We start from the raw sequence: 16,007 nt of genomic DNA, 5'->3' as shown, positions 1-16,007 counted from the left end.
ATTTTGAAAAAAAAATTTCGGTATGGCAGGCATAATTTGGCAAAATTGATGTTATTTACATTTGACTTTTCATAATAAACATTTTTCCATAATATGGTGAGAATTTTGCGACCAGTTTCAGTTGGCTTCAGCATATAACCGACAAACTCAAATCCCTTTCTAAAAAGGTAACTTAATTGCCAATGAATTTTCTAAAAAATATGATGTATTATTTTTATCACGAGTTGTTGTGACTTGTAATTTTGCAAATGGTTAACTACAATGGCGGTTAAATCCGCAAACAGATCCAGAACCTTTCAAAAACGTTTTGAACGCAGTAAAAGTTAAACTTGGAAGACGGAAGACAAAAAGACCCCGCAGTTTCTCCAAGGAAGTTTTTTGAACCCTAAAGCGTCACTTGAAACTAAACTCCTGAACTAAGAAAAATGTGAAAAGAAAACTGACAACACCATGTTCGAAAAGGAGCATATTCCAATGTTGGGTCACTTTCTTTTTAAACAAGAAAAAGCTGAAATGAAATAAACATTCTTCATGGAACGTCCTTTATGTTTGCTCCGGTTGTTACAAATTTAATACGAGTGAGAGGAGGACCAGGAAGTCCGTTTTCGTTATTTCTTCTTCAGGTTCATTGAGCAATGAGCATCGCAGGTTTCAATTCAAATATGCAAAACATAACGAAATATATCCAGGAAAAAAGAGGGTGGTTTTTTGGTTGTTCTTTTATGGTTACTTGTAAATACTGCAGAGAAGAAATAAATAAAAAAAGGTGCAAGAAAGCTACAATTTAATGCCGAGAACATATAAAATACAAATCCTTTTATGGCTCCTAGAATCAAAAACACAGCAATTCAAAAAAGGGTTTTACAAAAGATTTGTGTATTTTAAATGCAACGGGGTTAAAAGCCCATTGAACATCATTAAAAGTCTAGTAGCGATAAAAAAACTTGATTTTATAATGAAAAAAAAACTATGGCAAACGTTTTGGCATATTGGCAATTCTCGAAAAATTCTTGAGAAAGTTTGAGCAATTTCTCATACTTGACCCTTTTTAAACACAAACAGACCATATTATTCTATTCAGAAAACGGATTTTCGATCAAAAATGACGAGTACTAAGAAACCGCCACACTTCAATAGTTAACCAAATAGTTTTAAAATGTTTTCACACTTGCTAAATAAACTAATTTTGAAAATGTTTATCAATTGAGAATAGAAGATTAAAGATTATAGAATGTTCAAAAAGTAATGAAAAACGGAAAACTAGACATTTCAAAAATTGTGAAAGACGATTAATAATATTTTTAACCGAGACAGAATGTATGAGCAAAGATAATTAATGCCTTGATGCGCTGTTGCACCGGACTTAATTTCCTGACGTTAGTTCATCCGCACTTAATGACGACAACGTACTTTTTTTTTAATGGATTGATGGTTGTAAATAATTATTACAATGATAAAATAATTTAAGGTGCATCGTAATTTTCGAGCTTGAAAGTTGAATAATTATTTCATTAAAAACTATCATTTTCTTAGTGCACTAAAACTATGAAAATTTAACTATCCACTCAAAATGAAAAATCATGTGAAAGGACCTCCTGCGGAAATTTGCTAAGCTGACTCACGAGTAACGTGGCATTATTATATTCAACGAAAACAAACGACGCCCGCCATCTCGCCGCTGGATTAAAATTGAATAATTGAATAAGCACGCAATAGTCAAGTGAAAGATAGGACAAAAAATCAGAAGAACAGTTGTCACTTCATCCATAAATTTATAATGAGAGGGGAAGAGGTGACATAATAAATCAAGTCACTTTTTTTTTGATTATTCGACTGAGTTCACTTTTAAACGAAAGTCATAAATATGATTTCACTGTTAGAAACTTATAAATATTAGGACACTAATTTTAAAAAATTAAATAAAAACAAAAAAAATGAATTCGATTTTACAACCATATGATTTATAAGCTTTTACGACGATAAAATATATCGAGAGCATAAAATCTGTCAAAACCACGAGGCTCGCATTTTCGAGATTAAAAAAAAATCAGAAAAGTGGAAATGGATGGAAATGGACAGGAAATGGATATATGGATGAAGAAGGGCATTGAGGAAAAAGAGTCTGATGACGTGTACAAACGCGGCACATGCAAAAAGTTATTTTCATTTTTCAGTTGAAGTGTTTAGAAGGAATACAAGGGGATATGCGAACGGATATTTCTTCAGAGGGATGCAATCGTCTTCCCACTCACAAAACACTTTGCGCGTTATCCTTTCAAAGAAAAGTAAGGGTTCACAAGAATTCTGCAGCTTTTGAGTAAGAATGATTCGAGTTGTAATTCGGTTTATTAAAAAAAATTGCGTAATACCATAAGAATTTCTCAATTAAAAAATATTCTGAGTTTTGATAGTTTAAAAACCAGGGTTCGAAAAGAAACACAAACAATGTATTTTTTATCCTTGCTGTTTTTTGCTTAAATCTAATAATTGAGAATTGAGAAAAACTGCAATATATTCCACCGAGAGGTGAAAATAGAGCGCACGGCTAAAATGTAAATTATTGTGAAAACCTTTATTGATATTTTGTCAATAACTTCATGAAAATCAAAGTTAATATAAAATATTGAAGACAGAGTAGCGGAAAAAAATAATTTAGAATTAAAATTTTAAAAAATCTCTTGGGCCCATTAAAGGAAGACTAACGGTTCGGACGATTTTGAACGTACAGACCCAAAATGGGCCAAAATGAGCGAATTTCGTAATGAAACTGCTCTAAAATTTTTCAAAAATTTTTTATGGCGGTTCAAAATTTCGAAAAAATGACACTGATTTTAGCTAAAATCTCGAATTTTGTCCATTTTTCCGTGTCACATCTGTCCGAAATTGCTTTTTTTTGAAATTATCATCTTTTATTGCATATATTGGTAGTTTATCTCATTTAATTTCCTCAATTAAGGTACATTTAAAGCCGATAGGTAACCAAAAATCATCAAAATAGGATAATTCCAAAAAAAGCAATTTCGGACAGATGTGACACGGAAAAATGGGCAAAATTCGAGATTTTAGCTAAAATCAGTGTCATTTTTTCGAAATTTTGAACCGCCATAAAAAAATTTTTGAAAATTTTTTGAGCAGTTTCATTACGAAATTCGTTCATTTGGGCCCATTTTGGGTCTATACGTTCAAAATCATCCGAACCGTTAGTTCTCATTTAAAGTATATTTTGGAAAAAATAAGGCTACTATGATAGTTTTTTTTTGACACTAACAATATTTTCAAAAAAAGAAAAAAAAAATTAGTAAACACCAAACTATTCGTTCCCCATGAAGCCATCCTACTATTTCCATTTGCTCAAACAAGAGGAAGCCTTCGCATTCCAATGTAATAAGAAAACTCAAATAAGGAGAAAAATCCAATGCAACGAGCAAACAAAAAACGGAAAAAAGGAATACAAAACAGAAAACGAAAAAAAAAACCGAAACGAAGAAGGACACGTTCTTCTTGTCTTCACATCAACCAATCAAGTCAGGGTTGCTTAATCATAAGGGGAAGTTTTCAAAATTTAAATAAAATTGATGATATTTGTAAATTAAGACATCGAATTTAAATTATTCAATATCTAGTATTGTAAATAATAAACATTTCCTGGAAAATCTGATTTTTAAAATTTACACAATTAAGTTGAGTTTTAAGTTCTTAAAATGAATTGAAGGGGAAGTTTTATGAACAGTATTAGCTTTGCATAACCGATAATGACAATGCAAAGTGATATTTCAGATTTTTCAACACTTTCAGTAAGAAGTTTCAAAAAATTCGGAATTTTGGGCAGATTTTCAAAAAAAAAACTGAGTAATAATTTTTGGCAGTAACTGTTTTAAATAAACAAAGACAAAATTGCGTTTCTCTATTGAAACTTTGAGTTTTTCATTTGAAAACATTTCGAGCATAGAATTTTGATATTTCATTTTGAAAATATATAAAAAGTTCAAAAGTATTCAAATCTGTTATAAGTTTTGTTATGAATATTTGAGACAAAACAATATTTTCATATGAGATTGCAAAAATATATCAGCGGAAGGGAAGGAAAAAGACCAAGTTTTTTTTTACTGAAATGCATATCTGTTTTTGTCAGAAAGCTGATTAATGGTAATGTCTTATCAGCGATTTGGCTAGGTGGTGACAGGAAAAGAATAACAAGGCAAGGAGCATATGCAAATTCCTGTTTTCTGAACACGGAATTGGTGAAAAACAGAAAAACTTCTGAGTGAGGCTTCTACCCTTATAAGCTCTTAAAAGAAAAAATAATAAGAAGCCATTTTTGATATACAATGTGGAATATGTAGGTATTGATTTCTTTTTGAAAAACAAAATTAAAAGAAAAACTGAACAAACAAGATTATACCCTGATTGATGAAATAAAAACTTTAAGATAAAAGTTTGTACTCTTTTCAATTTTAAATCCAAAAGAAGAATTCTGAAAAACTGAATTTAATACCTTTTACGATTGACGTATTTTTTCTCCAAAAGCATAGTCACAATTTCATTGAAACCAGAATTCAATAGAATACAATTCAGTCATCTCTGGCATGACCTTGTTATTCGTATTTCATTTTTTTCCTCTTTCAAAGATACAAAAACTATTTTCAATATGCCAAAAACACTAGTCTCCAGCTTAGTCAGTAGTCACTACATTATTCATATTATATGGCTCGGATAAAAAGAAAAATTGTGTCCTTTTCAGAAAAAAATCGTTGTCATCTCTAAAATAGAACAGAAAATAAATGAAAAAAAATTCGGGATAATGTAGTGAAAAAATTAACAATTTTGTAATTCAATGTGCATATAGATTAAAGTTCCAAGAAATAAAAAGTTAATTTGATCATGTTGTTTTCATGTGACAATTATTATAAAAAATCACTTTAGGCATTTTATCAACTCACAAACCGAATAATATATCAAAAACAAATCCAAATTTGAGAAACATCTACCAGAAAATGATTTTGCCTTGCACTGGCAACTCGCCGTCGATATAATCATATTTCCTTTTAGAAAAAGAGAGAAGAAAAGACGACAAAATTGATTGCATTATGTTCCATCCACTAAACTACTTAGCATCATGTACTAGGACTTGGAGGAAAGTTTTAGATGGATGCTCAATTTTTCGAATTAGTTCCTGTTGAGAATACGTGATAAATATAGGTTTTGCTCCATTTGAGCTTTCCCATGAAAATGTTCAATTGCTTGAGTCATCCAATGCGTAGATATATATTTTTTAATAGTGAGAAAATTTTTGCAGGAATGAGCAGTTAATCATGCATAGAATTTGTACTTTGAATATAGCTTGAAGCAATATTTTAGGCACACGTGGATTTTGTATAACATGGTCAAAGATTTAGTAGTTTTATGAGAAGCTCTAAAAATTTTGGAAGGTTTTTAGAACGGTTTTTGAACTTACAAGTTCCGAACTATTTGGAAAAAAACTCGAAACTGTAGTAAAAATATACATGAATAATTATCCGAAAAACTGAAAAACTGTTTATGTAATTCGATAACACTTGACAAATTCACAACTTTGTGATTAGCAAAAAAATCTTGAAAGCAGGTCTTTATCCTGTGTTACGTCAGTTTTGATTTGAAAGGAAATTGAGTAACACCTGTGTTTTCAAGAACGAATAGTCAAATTACTAAAAACACGAATAATTGAGTCCAGGTTTGAAACCGCGTGTCTAGTCTATTGCAAAGAACCAGACATGCGTGTTTTCCTTTTGGAGGTGATTGAAGTTTTCAGCGAATTGAATAGCGGGCTTTTATTTTTTGAATGGATACTCGAAGGGAATTTTTGTGGTAGTGAAACATTTGAGAAAATTTTTCAGATTTGAAAAATGAGAGTTTTCATTCATGCTTTGAAAAGTTAATAAAATTATTTATGATTTTTCGGATCAATTTTTTATAATAATTTTTTGCCAAAAATTAAAAATAAATAAATCAAGTTTAAATTTCGACAAAAATGTGAATCAGTTTTCAAAAATGCGGTACGGTAAACTTGGTATGAAACAAATTTCAAACAAATAAAATAGACCCTTCAAGGAAACATATTCAGAGAGGTCAGTAGACAACAAAGCAGGTGCAACGACATCTGCGATGTACTCTAAAATGCACCATTTCTCACATACTGTCCAATATCTGTTTGCCACATTACGCTCTTTCTCTTTTGCTGGTTATTAAATAAATAGTCTAGTAGAGATGTAAATTAGAAAGCACGAAAATATGGAGTTAGCTTCTAAATTCGAAAGGTTTTTATTCATTTAAAGGTGGTGTAGTCGAGTTTTTTAAATTTTTTCATTAGACTCAAAATTGTCTGAAAACACCGAATTTCATGATGAAACATCTTGAAAACTTTTCAAAAAAAAAGTTATGGCCTCTCTTATCGTCTAATTTTGGGTATACAGGTCGATTATCTTGCGTTTTTAGCTTTATTAAGGTATTTAAAGTTGAGGGACGAAGAGATTTGTCAAATTTTTTTCACCAATTCTCTTCGTCCATCGACTTTTAAATACCTTAATAAAGCTGAAAACGCAAGATGATTAACATCGATTCTCCAAATTAGACGACAATTTCAAAAAAATTGTTTCCAGCTGCTGCGACAATGATAAGTCGGTCAAATTTCAAATGTTCACTTATTTTAAGCCATTTTTCGAGCCGCCATAACTTTTTTTTTGAAAAGTTTTCAAGATGTTTCATTATGAAATTCGGTGTTTTCAGACAATTCTGAGTCTAATAAAGCAATAAAAAAATTCGACTACACCACCTTTAAAGGCTGGGTAGCGCTAGTGGGGATATCTTATAAATCTAACGATGGTCAGATTTTGAGTCAGTTTTTTTTTGTCGAGAAAACCACTGTTTCTAGGTACTCATTAATATTATTTATTTTTTGAGATTAAACTTCTCATGTTTCGAAAGACTTCGCTAAAATAATTAATTTTTTTTTTCACTAAATATTTAATATATACAAAAAATAATAAAAATACATTATCCCTATATTACATTACCTAAACAATTATATTACATAAATGTGCTATGCTTCAACCAAATCACTGTATAAATTTCTCATTTTTCGGACTTTGAAGATCGACTAGATGTTCGTGTAAAGCCTATGTTCTGCAAAATCTGTGAAAAATTGGTTAATTTGAAATTAACAATTAACGACGTTCACAGCGGATTGTCGCGTAAATCTACACGGCGCACACACTAAACTTTAAGAAAAAATGTGAGGTCAGATTTTAACCAGGCGACATGCCCTGCATATCTTATCGCTCCCACAACATATTTTTTTAAAAATTTCAGTAAAATATGTTACAAATTCTGAACACTCCGAAAATTGTAAGTTAGATGCAACAGGTAGAATGATTCATCCTCTTCCGAAGTATACATTGAATTGTTAAACTGACATGTTTAAGTATGTTGGCAGTTTTTTGGGCTGTATACGCCACTTTTACTATATCGTTATCATAACTTTGTTTTCAAAATGCAAATCTTGGATCGGTCTCTAGTTGTTTATAATCCGTGACGTATTTTGTTGTGCTCAAAACAAAGCTTTATTTTTAGTTGTTTTGTTGTTCATATTTCTGTGTTTTGTTTGTTTTCAAACGTTTGCACGGCGTCTACCAAGTTGCGTCCCTTGCCATAAGTTAGCATTGCAGCCGCCGCCGCCACCGCCATGGGTCCGCCGACAAAAATCTAGAAAAGAAACGGATACAAGCGGATGCGACAACGAAGACGGCGGAGGCCATGGGGCGGAGATTCGAAACTATTTTATTATCCGCGTGTATCTTGCTGATGAGAGGCATTCAACAGCACGCCATCGCGCTTCCGATTTGACGTTGAATGAGGAGTCTTCTTGTAGCACAACCCGACGACGATAGGACGACATCCTTCTTGCAGCAACATCTTCTTCTTGTCGCCGAGTCCCCCTTCTTCAACTCGTTTTTGTCACTAACAACATTTTGCTATCTTGCCGACACAACGACTTTTTCCAAAATCCGACAAAATTTGTTATTTGGCTTTAGCCTTCTGGAACTGGACAGGACAAAAATTTTGACAACTGTTTTGAAGATGTAAAGTCGCTCTTTGCGTTTTTGATTAGTACTCTTGAAACTGTATCAGTTTAATTTTGTTTGTTGGGTTTATTAAAATGATTGCAGTTTCCCACTGCAACGCTTCTATAAGCCAGATGTTGGTACCTTTTTTCACTGAAGTGCTAGTTTTTATTTGTGTTTTCTAGTTTTTTGACAACATTAGAGTGTGGTTTAAAAAAGCAAAAGCTGTGGTGCGGCTCAATGTCTGTTTCTCACTCCAAAATGAGGAATGCATACATATGCAACTTTTGTGCTCTGAGATAGTTGCACCACAAGGCCCGTACACTCTTGTTTTCTCCCTTCTTTCATGAATGTCTCCTTCCGCAGCTTGCGCTCTCAGTCTCGTCGTCCCGAGGGCTGGCCCCACGGGACGAGCCGAACCCGCGTTTTCCGCATCCGCCGGCCTATCACACCGCCCGTTGATGTCTCGTACAACCATCTTATGGCAAAATATGAAAGAGAGTTGGAAACCGAGAAGCAGCACCAATCACGCTCTCTAGTCCTGAGGCTCAAAGCGCTGTGCTATTCGACGCATGCCGCCAAAAACTACGCAAAAATGTTTCGACTGGAAAGGAGGAGAAAAAACCAGGAGACGTCAGGCTCGGCCATCACCCACCCGTTTTTCTAGCTGTCATGACCTCCCAGTCAACTTTGTGCTATTGTTTTTTGAATTCGTACCGATTTTATGGCACTGACCAAGTAGTAACCTTCCTCCACTTATTTGCACAAATGTTACATAATTTTGAAACACCAGTACTTCCAAAGCAAATTTTAATGGGAGCAAACTTTTATTTTCATAAGCTTCATGCAACTTTAAACTATGCATTGCTCTTTCTTGAATAAAAAACTTCCGAAATCTTTTTTAACCAAAATTTTCTAACTATTTGAACCACGTTACTCTATCAGGGGTTTATCTATGTCTTTTTTGTTGTAACAATTATGCTCATCCACATAAAAGAGTTGTTTTTCCCGTATTGTTACTACCGTGTTTCCGTCAAAAATAAGTCTTAGTTATTTTTATGTTGTTTTGGTTAATTGCTCATTAACATCTTTAAAAAAAACTTTGTTATAAACTCATAAAGTTAAATAGTCGAGTGCAATACTAATAGAAAAAATACGGTTCATGTTTCCACTTCTTGATAGACTTACAATCAAAATAGTAATTAACAAAATTGTTATGAGGTTCTTTATTGTCTTGCAGTCACTGAAACATTTTTTTTAAAGGTGTTCGCCACAAATTTTTAAATTTAGCAGTGCTTCATTTTTATAATTTATTATATTTCCAACATATGACCATAATGATCTACTCTGATGAGTTTATAGGTAAGTGAAAATTCAGTTTTTGAGAGAGCATAAGTGGTATCAAATTTTAATTAAGTGTTTGATAAAAACATATTTGTACTTAGAGTTAATTCCTTATATTTAGTCTTTTACTCAAAATAACCCTTAAAAAATGATGTTGCATTCAGTGCTAAAACAAAAAAAAACACGGTAACAGTTCTTTGATATTCTTTCAAAACTGATATATGAGAAGCCAAGATTGTGAAAAAAAGTTATTAATAATTGGCGAAAATACAGAACTCTTCTATTTTTTTTTTAAATAAATATCTGTTTCTAAAGCGTTAAACAATAAATTTTAGCGAAGAAGCCAAATGTTCACTTGCATGGCTCAAAATTACTTTTATATTAAGCTTCAATTCCGATTTTCCAATTTTAATTAAATTTGTTTATCCAACTCTCACACTTTTCTTTTAACTCACCTTTTGCCAACTTCTAATACAAAACTCGTTTGCAGATAGTTCATGTATTTGCTGCAGCTTAGTTGATATGTAGGATAGTTGTCTAGAAATGCGTTGGCTCTTATCATCGTTCATTTTATGGTGGCACTCACATTTGACCATTTCCACACGACACATTTCTCCGTTCGAATTGAGGGTCAACTCTGGAGCAATCCGTGGAGAGCGACTGGTAAGAATAAGTACATGATTTTTTATTCAGTGACTATATAATTTTTCCAGTTGACCGATGGCCAAGACTACTCTGTTTTCAAAGGAATACCATTCGCAATGCCACCTGTAGGCTACCTTAGGTTTCAAGTAAGAGTTTTTTTTTTCATTTTTCTTGCCTTCAATTGAAGAAAGACAATTTCAGATGCCAAAAGAACCAGCAAAATGGAGAGGAGTCATGAACGCAACACAGTACAGGTACGATAAAATTAAAGACGTATTCAATTTCTTGAAGCAAAATACACAGTCTAGCGTGAGCGACAGAATAAAAATCTTATGGTATTGCGGAAGTAAGTCAAGTAATGTTTATACACTCATAACAACACTCAGAATTACAAAAATAAGCTAATGAGTTTGTGAGAACAGACGCAAACTATTATGACGGCATTGCTGATAATATATTTTGATGTCTGGGAACTTGAAATGAGACATCACAGTAACAAGTAAAAAAGAAAACAACGATGTATGATTGGAATTGAGCATTCTTAGTTGAGTTAAGGGACTTAAAAGATCAGAGTAATTGATCATTTTTTGTATCGTAATACAAGTCATCAACTCAAAGACAAGTGTATTTACTAAGTGAATTAATTTCGAATATACTAAAACATGGAGATTATTTTAAACAATACCTGTAAAGGGCCATCAAATTGAATATATCCAAATGAAACACTTCCATTGTTTTAGAGTTTTTATTTTAAATTTTCAGCCACAGTTGTATTTAGTACAATGGAATTTTCCCAATGCCCATATAAACATGCCCTTATAAACATATTCGAAATGCTATCTGGAAGTTTTATTATGATACATGGCCATTTTAACAAATGAATAGTTGAAAAGAGCTTACAGACATTCAATTCATACGTTTATAAATTTCGCATAAACAATAAATAAGTACAAAATTTTCAAAACGAGAGTTTAAATATAAAAATGAAACTATTGATTCTCTGGTTTATTCTCAAATTTCTATTTTTTTCAAATTCAAACTTTCCAGGCAGCAAAAACTTTAAGTGATTTTTGTTTTCAAAATATGTACAACTGTAATTTGTGTTATGTTTCAGTATTTTCCTTTTAGAACTTATAACAAAAAAGCAGATTCACCGATGCAAATATTTAACAATTCATTTTTCATTCTACCAATCAAGTAGTTTTGGTTTAAAAAATATAACATACAAAATGACAACTGCAAATTTTATTTTTTCTTTTTTCAGCGCAATGTGCATGCAAAATATAGACGAAAACGATGCCGGAGAGCCAGAACGATATGTGGCCCATGTTTCCGAAGATTGCTTATACCTGAATGTCTTTTCACCAACCCCGGTAATTTTTTTTTAATTTGCAGTTTAAAATTATGGATGGAGTTAATCTTTTTTTAAAAATTCTTATGTTTTTAATAACGACACTACACGATTTTCTCATTCATTTTTTTACTTTTTGGCTTTCACTATCGAATCTTTGTGGGAAACTTAAAATAAAATGTTTTTCCTTTAACTGTACCCTTTTACAGTACCAGTACACAAATGATACATATCCGGTGATTGTTTTCATCCATGGCGGCAGATTCCAAACTGGTTCCGGAAGCGACATTCCTCAGCGGGCAATTCTCAGCAATTTTGTGTCACGCAAGGCAAGTGATCTCTTTTTTTTTCTATTTCTCTCACTCGATTTTTCGTTTGCTTTTTGTTTCTCACAAAGATGTCTGTTGTTTCCGATATCTTTTCTCTACGCAAAATTTGATGGAATAATTTATGGGGCATCAAATCGGGAGAGCATCGTAGTGAACTCGGCATCATTGTAGAGACAGAGTTAGAGACAGAGAGATGCAAAAGTGGAATGGAACATCTCGTTTCACATAGATATTCTCCTTTTTTTGTATACATGTAGTTCCTTTTTTGTGCAAGATAAGAAGGGAGACATAAAATAAGATTTGATTTTTTTCCTTTTTGCAAATGGAAAAGAAATAGAAAATGCAACAACGGAAGCGCTCTGAAAAGAAAAAAATAAAAAGATGATGTAGAACAAGAAACGCTAATTTTAACTGACGACATTGAATATCCGATTCTCACTATGTGCTCTTGTGCTGATTGCACTAGCACACTGAATTAGCTTCTTTTGTGAACTTTTTGCTTCATTGGATTGATATCGAGAATTTGATTTTTTTTTTGTTGCAAAAGCAAAAATTTGTCTTTCGAGAACAGTAGTACAGTAAAATTTAATTTTCAGATTGTGTTTGTAACATTCAACTATCGACTAGGACCATTAGGATTTGCATCAACGGGTGATAGCGTTTTACCAGGAAATATAGGATTATGGGATCAAATTTGGGCGCTCAAATGGGTCAAGGTAACATTTTTAAGAAGAAACGATTGCATATAAAATTGTTTTAGGCTAATGCAGAAGTTTTCGGAGGAGACCCATCGAATATTCTTCTGATGGGACACGGAACTGGAGCAGCATCTGCATCTCTACTAGCTTTGTCACCAAGAGCAGAAGGTTGGTGTTTTGTCATAAAATGATAGAAATTGAATCAAGTATAATTAACATCAACCTTTAATTCTTTAATTTTTAAAACAAAAAATCTAATGTGCGGATTGTAGAAGTTTGGTATTTGGGAACATGGTATTGCTCTAGGAGATAAAACATTTCTATGTTAACAATGGAAATTTTGTTTTTGACAAAGCCCTTTGCGGGAAGACTATTGTGAAACGTGATTAAAACTATGGTTTCGGTATTTTTGCTTAATAAATCTTCAAGAGAAATTCCTTTAAGTGCATCAGACTTTTCAGAAAAATCCAAACTTCAAACTTGAATGATACAAATTTTCCATCAATTGAAAGTGATAAGCAGCCGACATCTAGTGATGAAAAAATTTAATAATTATATATTAAAACTCTGGCATGAAACGGCCTCTCACTTTCGCGCTAACGCCGAGACTTTATTTAGACGTAAAAAAGCTTTAAAAATTGCTAAGGATGATGTATTCAATGTTTATAAAAAAATCAAAATTTTATTGAAAAATGTAATATAGACCAATTTTAGATTAGTAGAAAAAATAAACTTTTCAAATAATTTTTCAATACAAGTACGGTTTTTTTTAAGTACCAGAATTGTGACGTATATTGAAAGCCTAACTCAATAAAAACATGGTTGTATTTTCAGGACTTTTCCAAAAAGTTCTTCTCATGTCAGGATCCGCCTTACAGCCAGGAGTTGTAAGAAATACGCAGGTCAATGCCACATGGAATATGAATGATCGGTTTGGTTGCAGGTAATACTTTCTCCTTTGAATATGAAACAGGTTACGACATTTCAGAGCGTTCAACTCTTCGGAACTGCTGGATTGCGCAAGAAAACGGTCAAAAGAAGAGATTTTTCAATACAAGGTATAAAGTTTTCTTTTCCTCTCTTATGAATTTTATGACTACTCCTTCAACAATGCAATATTTCCATTTTCAGCGTCTGCATTTTGATGACTATGAAGAGTTTGTACCGATCATAGACGGAGTTGGTGGAATACTGCCAGAACCCCCGGAACAACTGACACTCCACAGAAGAAAAACTCCAATCGTAATTGGAACAACAAAAGATGAGAGCTCACTTAGGATATGTAAGTTGGTCTCTTTTTTTTCTCAAAATAGTTTGATTTTCAGTACTTCTAAATGAAAAAGACCTAAACTTCTCTTCAATAACATGGGAAAATGGAGAAACATTAGCAGACAATCTCACGTTAGGTTTTAAGCAATTTCAAAACCATCGCCTGATTTCCCAAGGTTGTAAATCAGAATACGTATGGACCCAAGTGGATCCATCATTCCCTGAATCAGTATTATTTAATTCACTATTAAAAGTGAGTTTCGAAAAACTTTCCAGAGTTTGGTTCAAGTGTTTTTGTCTTCAGATGTATTCGCACTTCTGGTACGACGCCCCAGCATCTCAATTAGCCACTTACTACCTCAAACACGATTTACCGGTTTATCTGTATTCTTTCGATCACATTAGTGAAAATTTTTATGATATTGATAGTGAGTTTTGATTGAGTTTGGATTTTCGATACATTTTTAATTTATATTTCTTCAGGAGCTTTTCACGGCGTTGACAAACTTCACATTTTTAATGTCACTCCTAGGTTTTTAAATAAACGAAAAGATATGAATTGGCAACTTGATCAGCGAGTTGTCGAAATCTTCTCAGAATTGGTGGCAAATTTTGCGTTGTATGGGTATGTTGTACAGAAAGAGAAAGTTTTAAGAGCTAATTTTTTGAAGAACACCGACTCATGAGAACGATGGGTTCAGTTTCAATTGGACGTCAACGACGGCTAAGGAACTGAGCTACCTTTCGATTACTGATAGTCCCAGCATGCAGGTATTGGTTTCTGAAATATAACATTTTCGTTTAACATCTTATTCTCAATAAGTGTCTCATTTCTGTTACTGACGCAACTGTGTTACAGGCTTTAGGCAATTTTCATGATAATTTTCGGCTTTTTAAATTATGCAGATTTGATAAAGCTTTCTTTTTCTGTATGAAAAATTTTTGAGGTTGGATATCGGTGGCAGGGTCACGTGTTCTGGAACTGGTATGCTAGATCGCTTGACGCTGTAGACGTCGGGAACATACAGAGAATTGCTCAATTGGACAGAGATGTGGGCAACTGGCAGGTAAATTTTTAAACTCTGTAAACACTAATTTGAAACAAAAACTACTCCAACTGAATTCCTCTGGAACTCAGCATATGTTTAAAAAGTTGGAAAAATTGGAATTGAAATGTATTAAACTTTTGCAATGTTTTTTGGAAACTTACATCTTTAGACGAGAGAATCAGTTCTCATTATTATGGAAATATTGTTGATTTAATTATCAATTAATGACCTTGTTGCCAAGCAAAAAATTCAAAATAAACGTTTACCGATGCATCCATAAATCTCAAAATTGTGTAGGAACAGGAAAATTATGACAAATTAATTAACGTGTGTAAACATATTAAATATACCAGTTCATTTTCTAATTGTGTTACCTCACCTTTGTAAATTTCAGTTTGCAACTGCAATGCTCTCATTCTGCTCTCTATTCTTCTTCGCTATCCTTGTTGGATTAGCGTGTTACTGTACGCGAAAGGAGTCGGATGAAGATGAACTTTAAACATTTTCTATTATATTTCCTTTCTCTTTGATGTTTTATCTTACAAATTTTGTTCACCCTCCGTTTAAAAATCGTTCCTTCCCATATCCTTTCAATATGTTTGCCCTATTATATGAGTCGATTTATGTGACGTGAAACTTTACAATTTTTTCCTTTTCTTCATTTTTTTTTTATTTTTAAAATAATGTGTTTTGCTTATAGATCAAAAATGATCTTTGATTTTTATTGAAATTGCCCACCAAATTCTTTCGGAAAATTCCTCATGGAGCTCAATTAATTAAATTCATTTTTTTAATCTTAAAAGCTATTATAAACTCTTAGTCGATCGTAATTTTGTTCTTTTTTTTCAAATTGAATTTCAACATCTTCTTCCCCTTGATACTAGGCAAGTTTGCGGTGCTAAATGTCTCCATATTCTCTCACTTTCCTCCTTTTTATTTGTTTTTTCTTCAGATGTGGTATACATATTTTTGAGACTGACTCAATGAAGTGAGTGTTGAATAAGAAACTTACATTTCCAAATAAAACAAGTAATTTAAACTTATGTTCCAAAGCTTGTAATCAATCACACTGTTCAACCCATGTAGTGTGACTTTTTATCAGTGCATTTTTGTGAGACTTCTGGGGAAAGGGGGAAGTTGACTCGAATACTAAAATGATGCATAATATAATAATACTTACATACAACCAAATAGGAACCAGTGTTTTAATAGAAACTTATGTTCAA

At 32.6% G+C, this 16,007-nt stretch overlaps 1 protein-coding gene and 6 non-coding genes across 7 annotated transcripts; 4 read left to right on the top strand and 3 right to left on the bottom strand.

Annotated features, from left to right (window-relative positions):
* The first annotated feature begins 8,409 nt into the window (after positions 1–8,409).
* B0403.13 lies at positions 8,410–8,613 on the top strand. The gene has a single exon (NR_071426.2). It is a non-coding gene; the product is annotated as an Unclassified non-coding RNA B0403.13 (non-coding RNA).
* On the bottom strand, positions 8,418–8,618 carry B0403.12. The gene has a single exon (NR_071425.2). It is a non-coding gene; the product is annotated as an Unclassified non-coding RNA B0403.12 (non-coding RNA).
* Positions 8,619–8,676: 58 nt separating this feature from the next.
* On the bottom strand, positions 8,677–8,806 carry B0403.11. The gene has a single exon (NR_071424.1). It is a non-coding gene; the product is annotated as an Unclassified non-coding RNA B0403.11 (non-coding RNA).
* A 1,177-nt stretch (positions 8,807–9,983) lies between these two features.
* On the top strand, positions 9,984–15,782 carry cest-19 (Carboxylesterase type B domain-containing protein; the record flags this gene model as incomplete). Its single annotated transcript, NM_076786.7, has 16 exons — positions 9,984–10,103; positions 10,154–10,231; positions 10,287–10,339; positions 11,350–11,458; positions 11,646–11,765; positions 12,362–12,481; positions 12,526–12,631; positions 13,298–13,406; positions 13,452–13,521; positions 13,595–13,745; positions 13,789–13,985; positions 14,037–14,160; positions 14,216–14,357; positions 14,404–14,503; positions 14,680–14,799; positions 15,176–15,782. The coding sequence occupies 16 exons, from the start codon at positions 9,984–9,986 to the stop codon at positions 15,278–15,280; spliced, it is 1,824 nt and encodes a 607-aa protein (NP_509187.4). The 3' UTR covers positions 15,281–15,782.
* On the top strand, positions 11,841–12,034 carry B0403.10. The gene has a single exon (NR_071423.1). It is a non-coding gene; the product is annotated as an Unclassified non-coding RNA B0403.10 (non-coding RNA).
* Positions 12,110–12,235, top strand: R173.7. Its single transcript, NR_071422.1, has one exon. It is a non-coding gene; the product is annotated as an Unclassified non-coding RNA R173.7 (non-coding RNA).
* R173.6 lies at positions 13,987–14,133 on the bottom strand. Its single transcript, NR_071421.1, has one exon. It is a non-coding gene; the product is annotated as an Unclassified non-coding RNA R173.6 (non-coding RNA).
* Positions 15,783–16,007: the final 225 nt, after the last annotated feature.

This window comes from Caenorhabditis elegans, chromosome X (genome assembly GCF_000002985.6).
Source record: "Caenorhabditis elegans chromosome X".
NCBI classification, from domain to species: domain Eukaryota; kingdom Metazoa; phylum Nematoda; class Chromadorea; order Rhabditida; family Rhabditidae; genus Caenorhabditis; species Caenorhabditis elegans.
The sequence above is the reverse complement of the archived record's forward strand: the minus strand, read 5'-3'. Positions and strand labels throughout refer to the sequence as shown.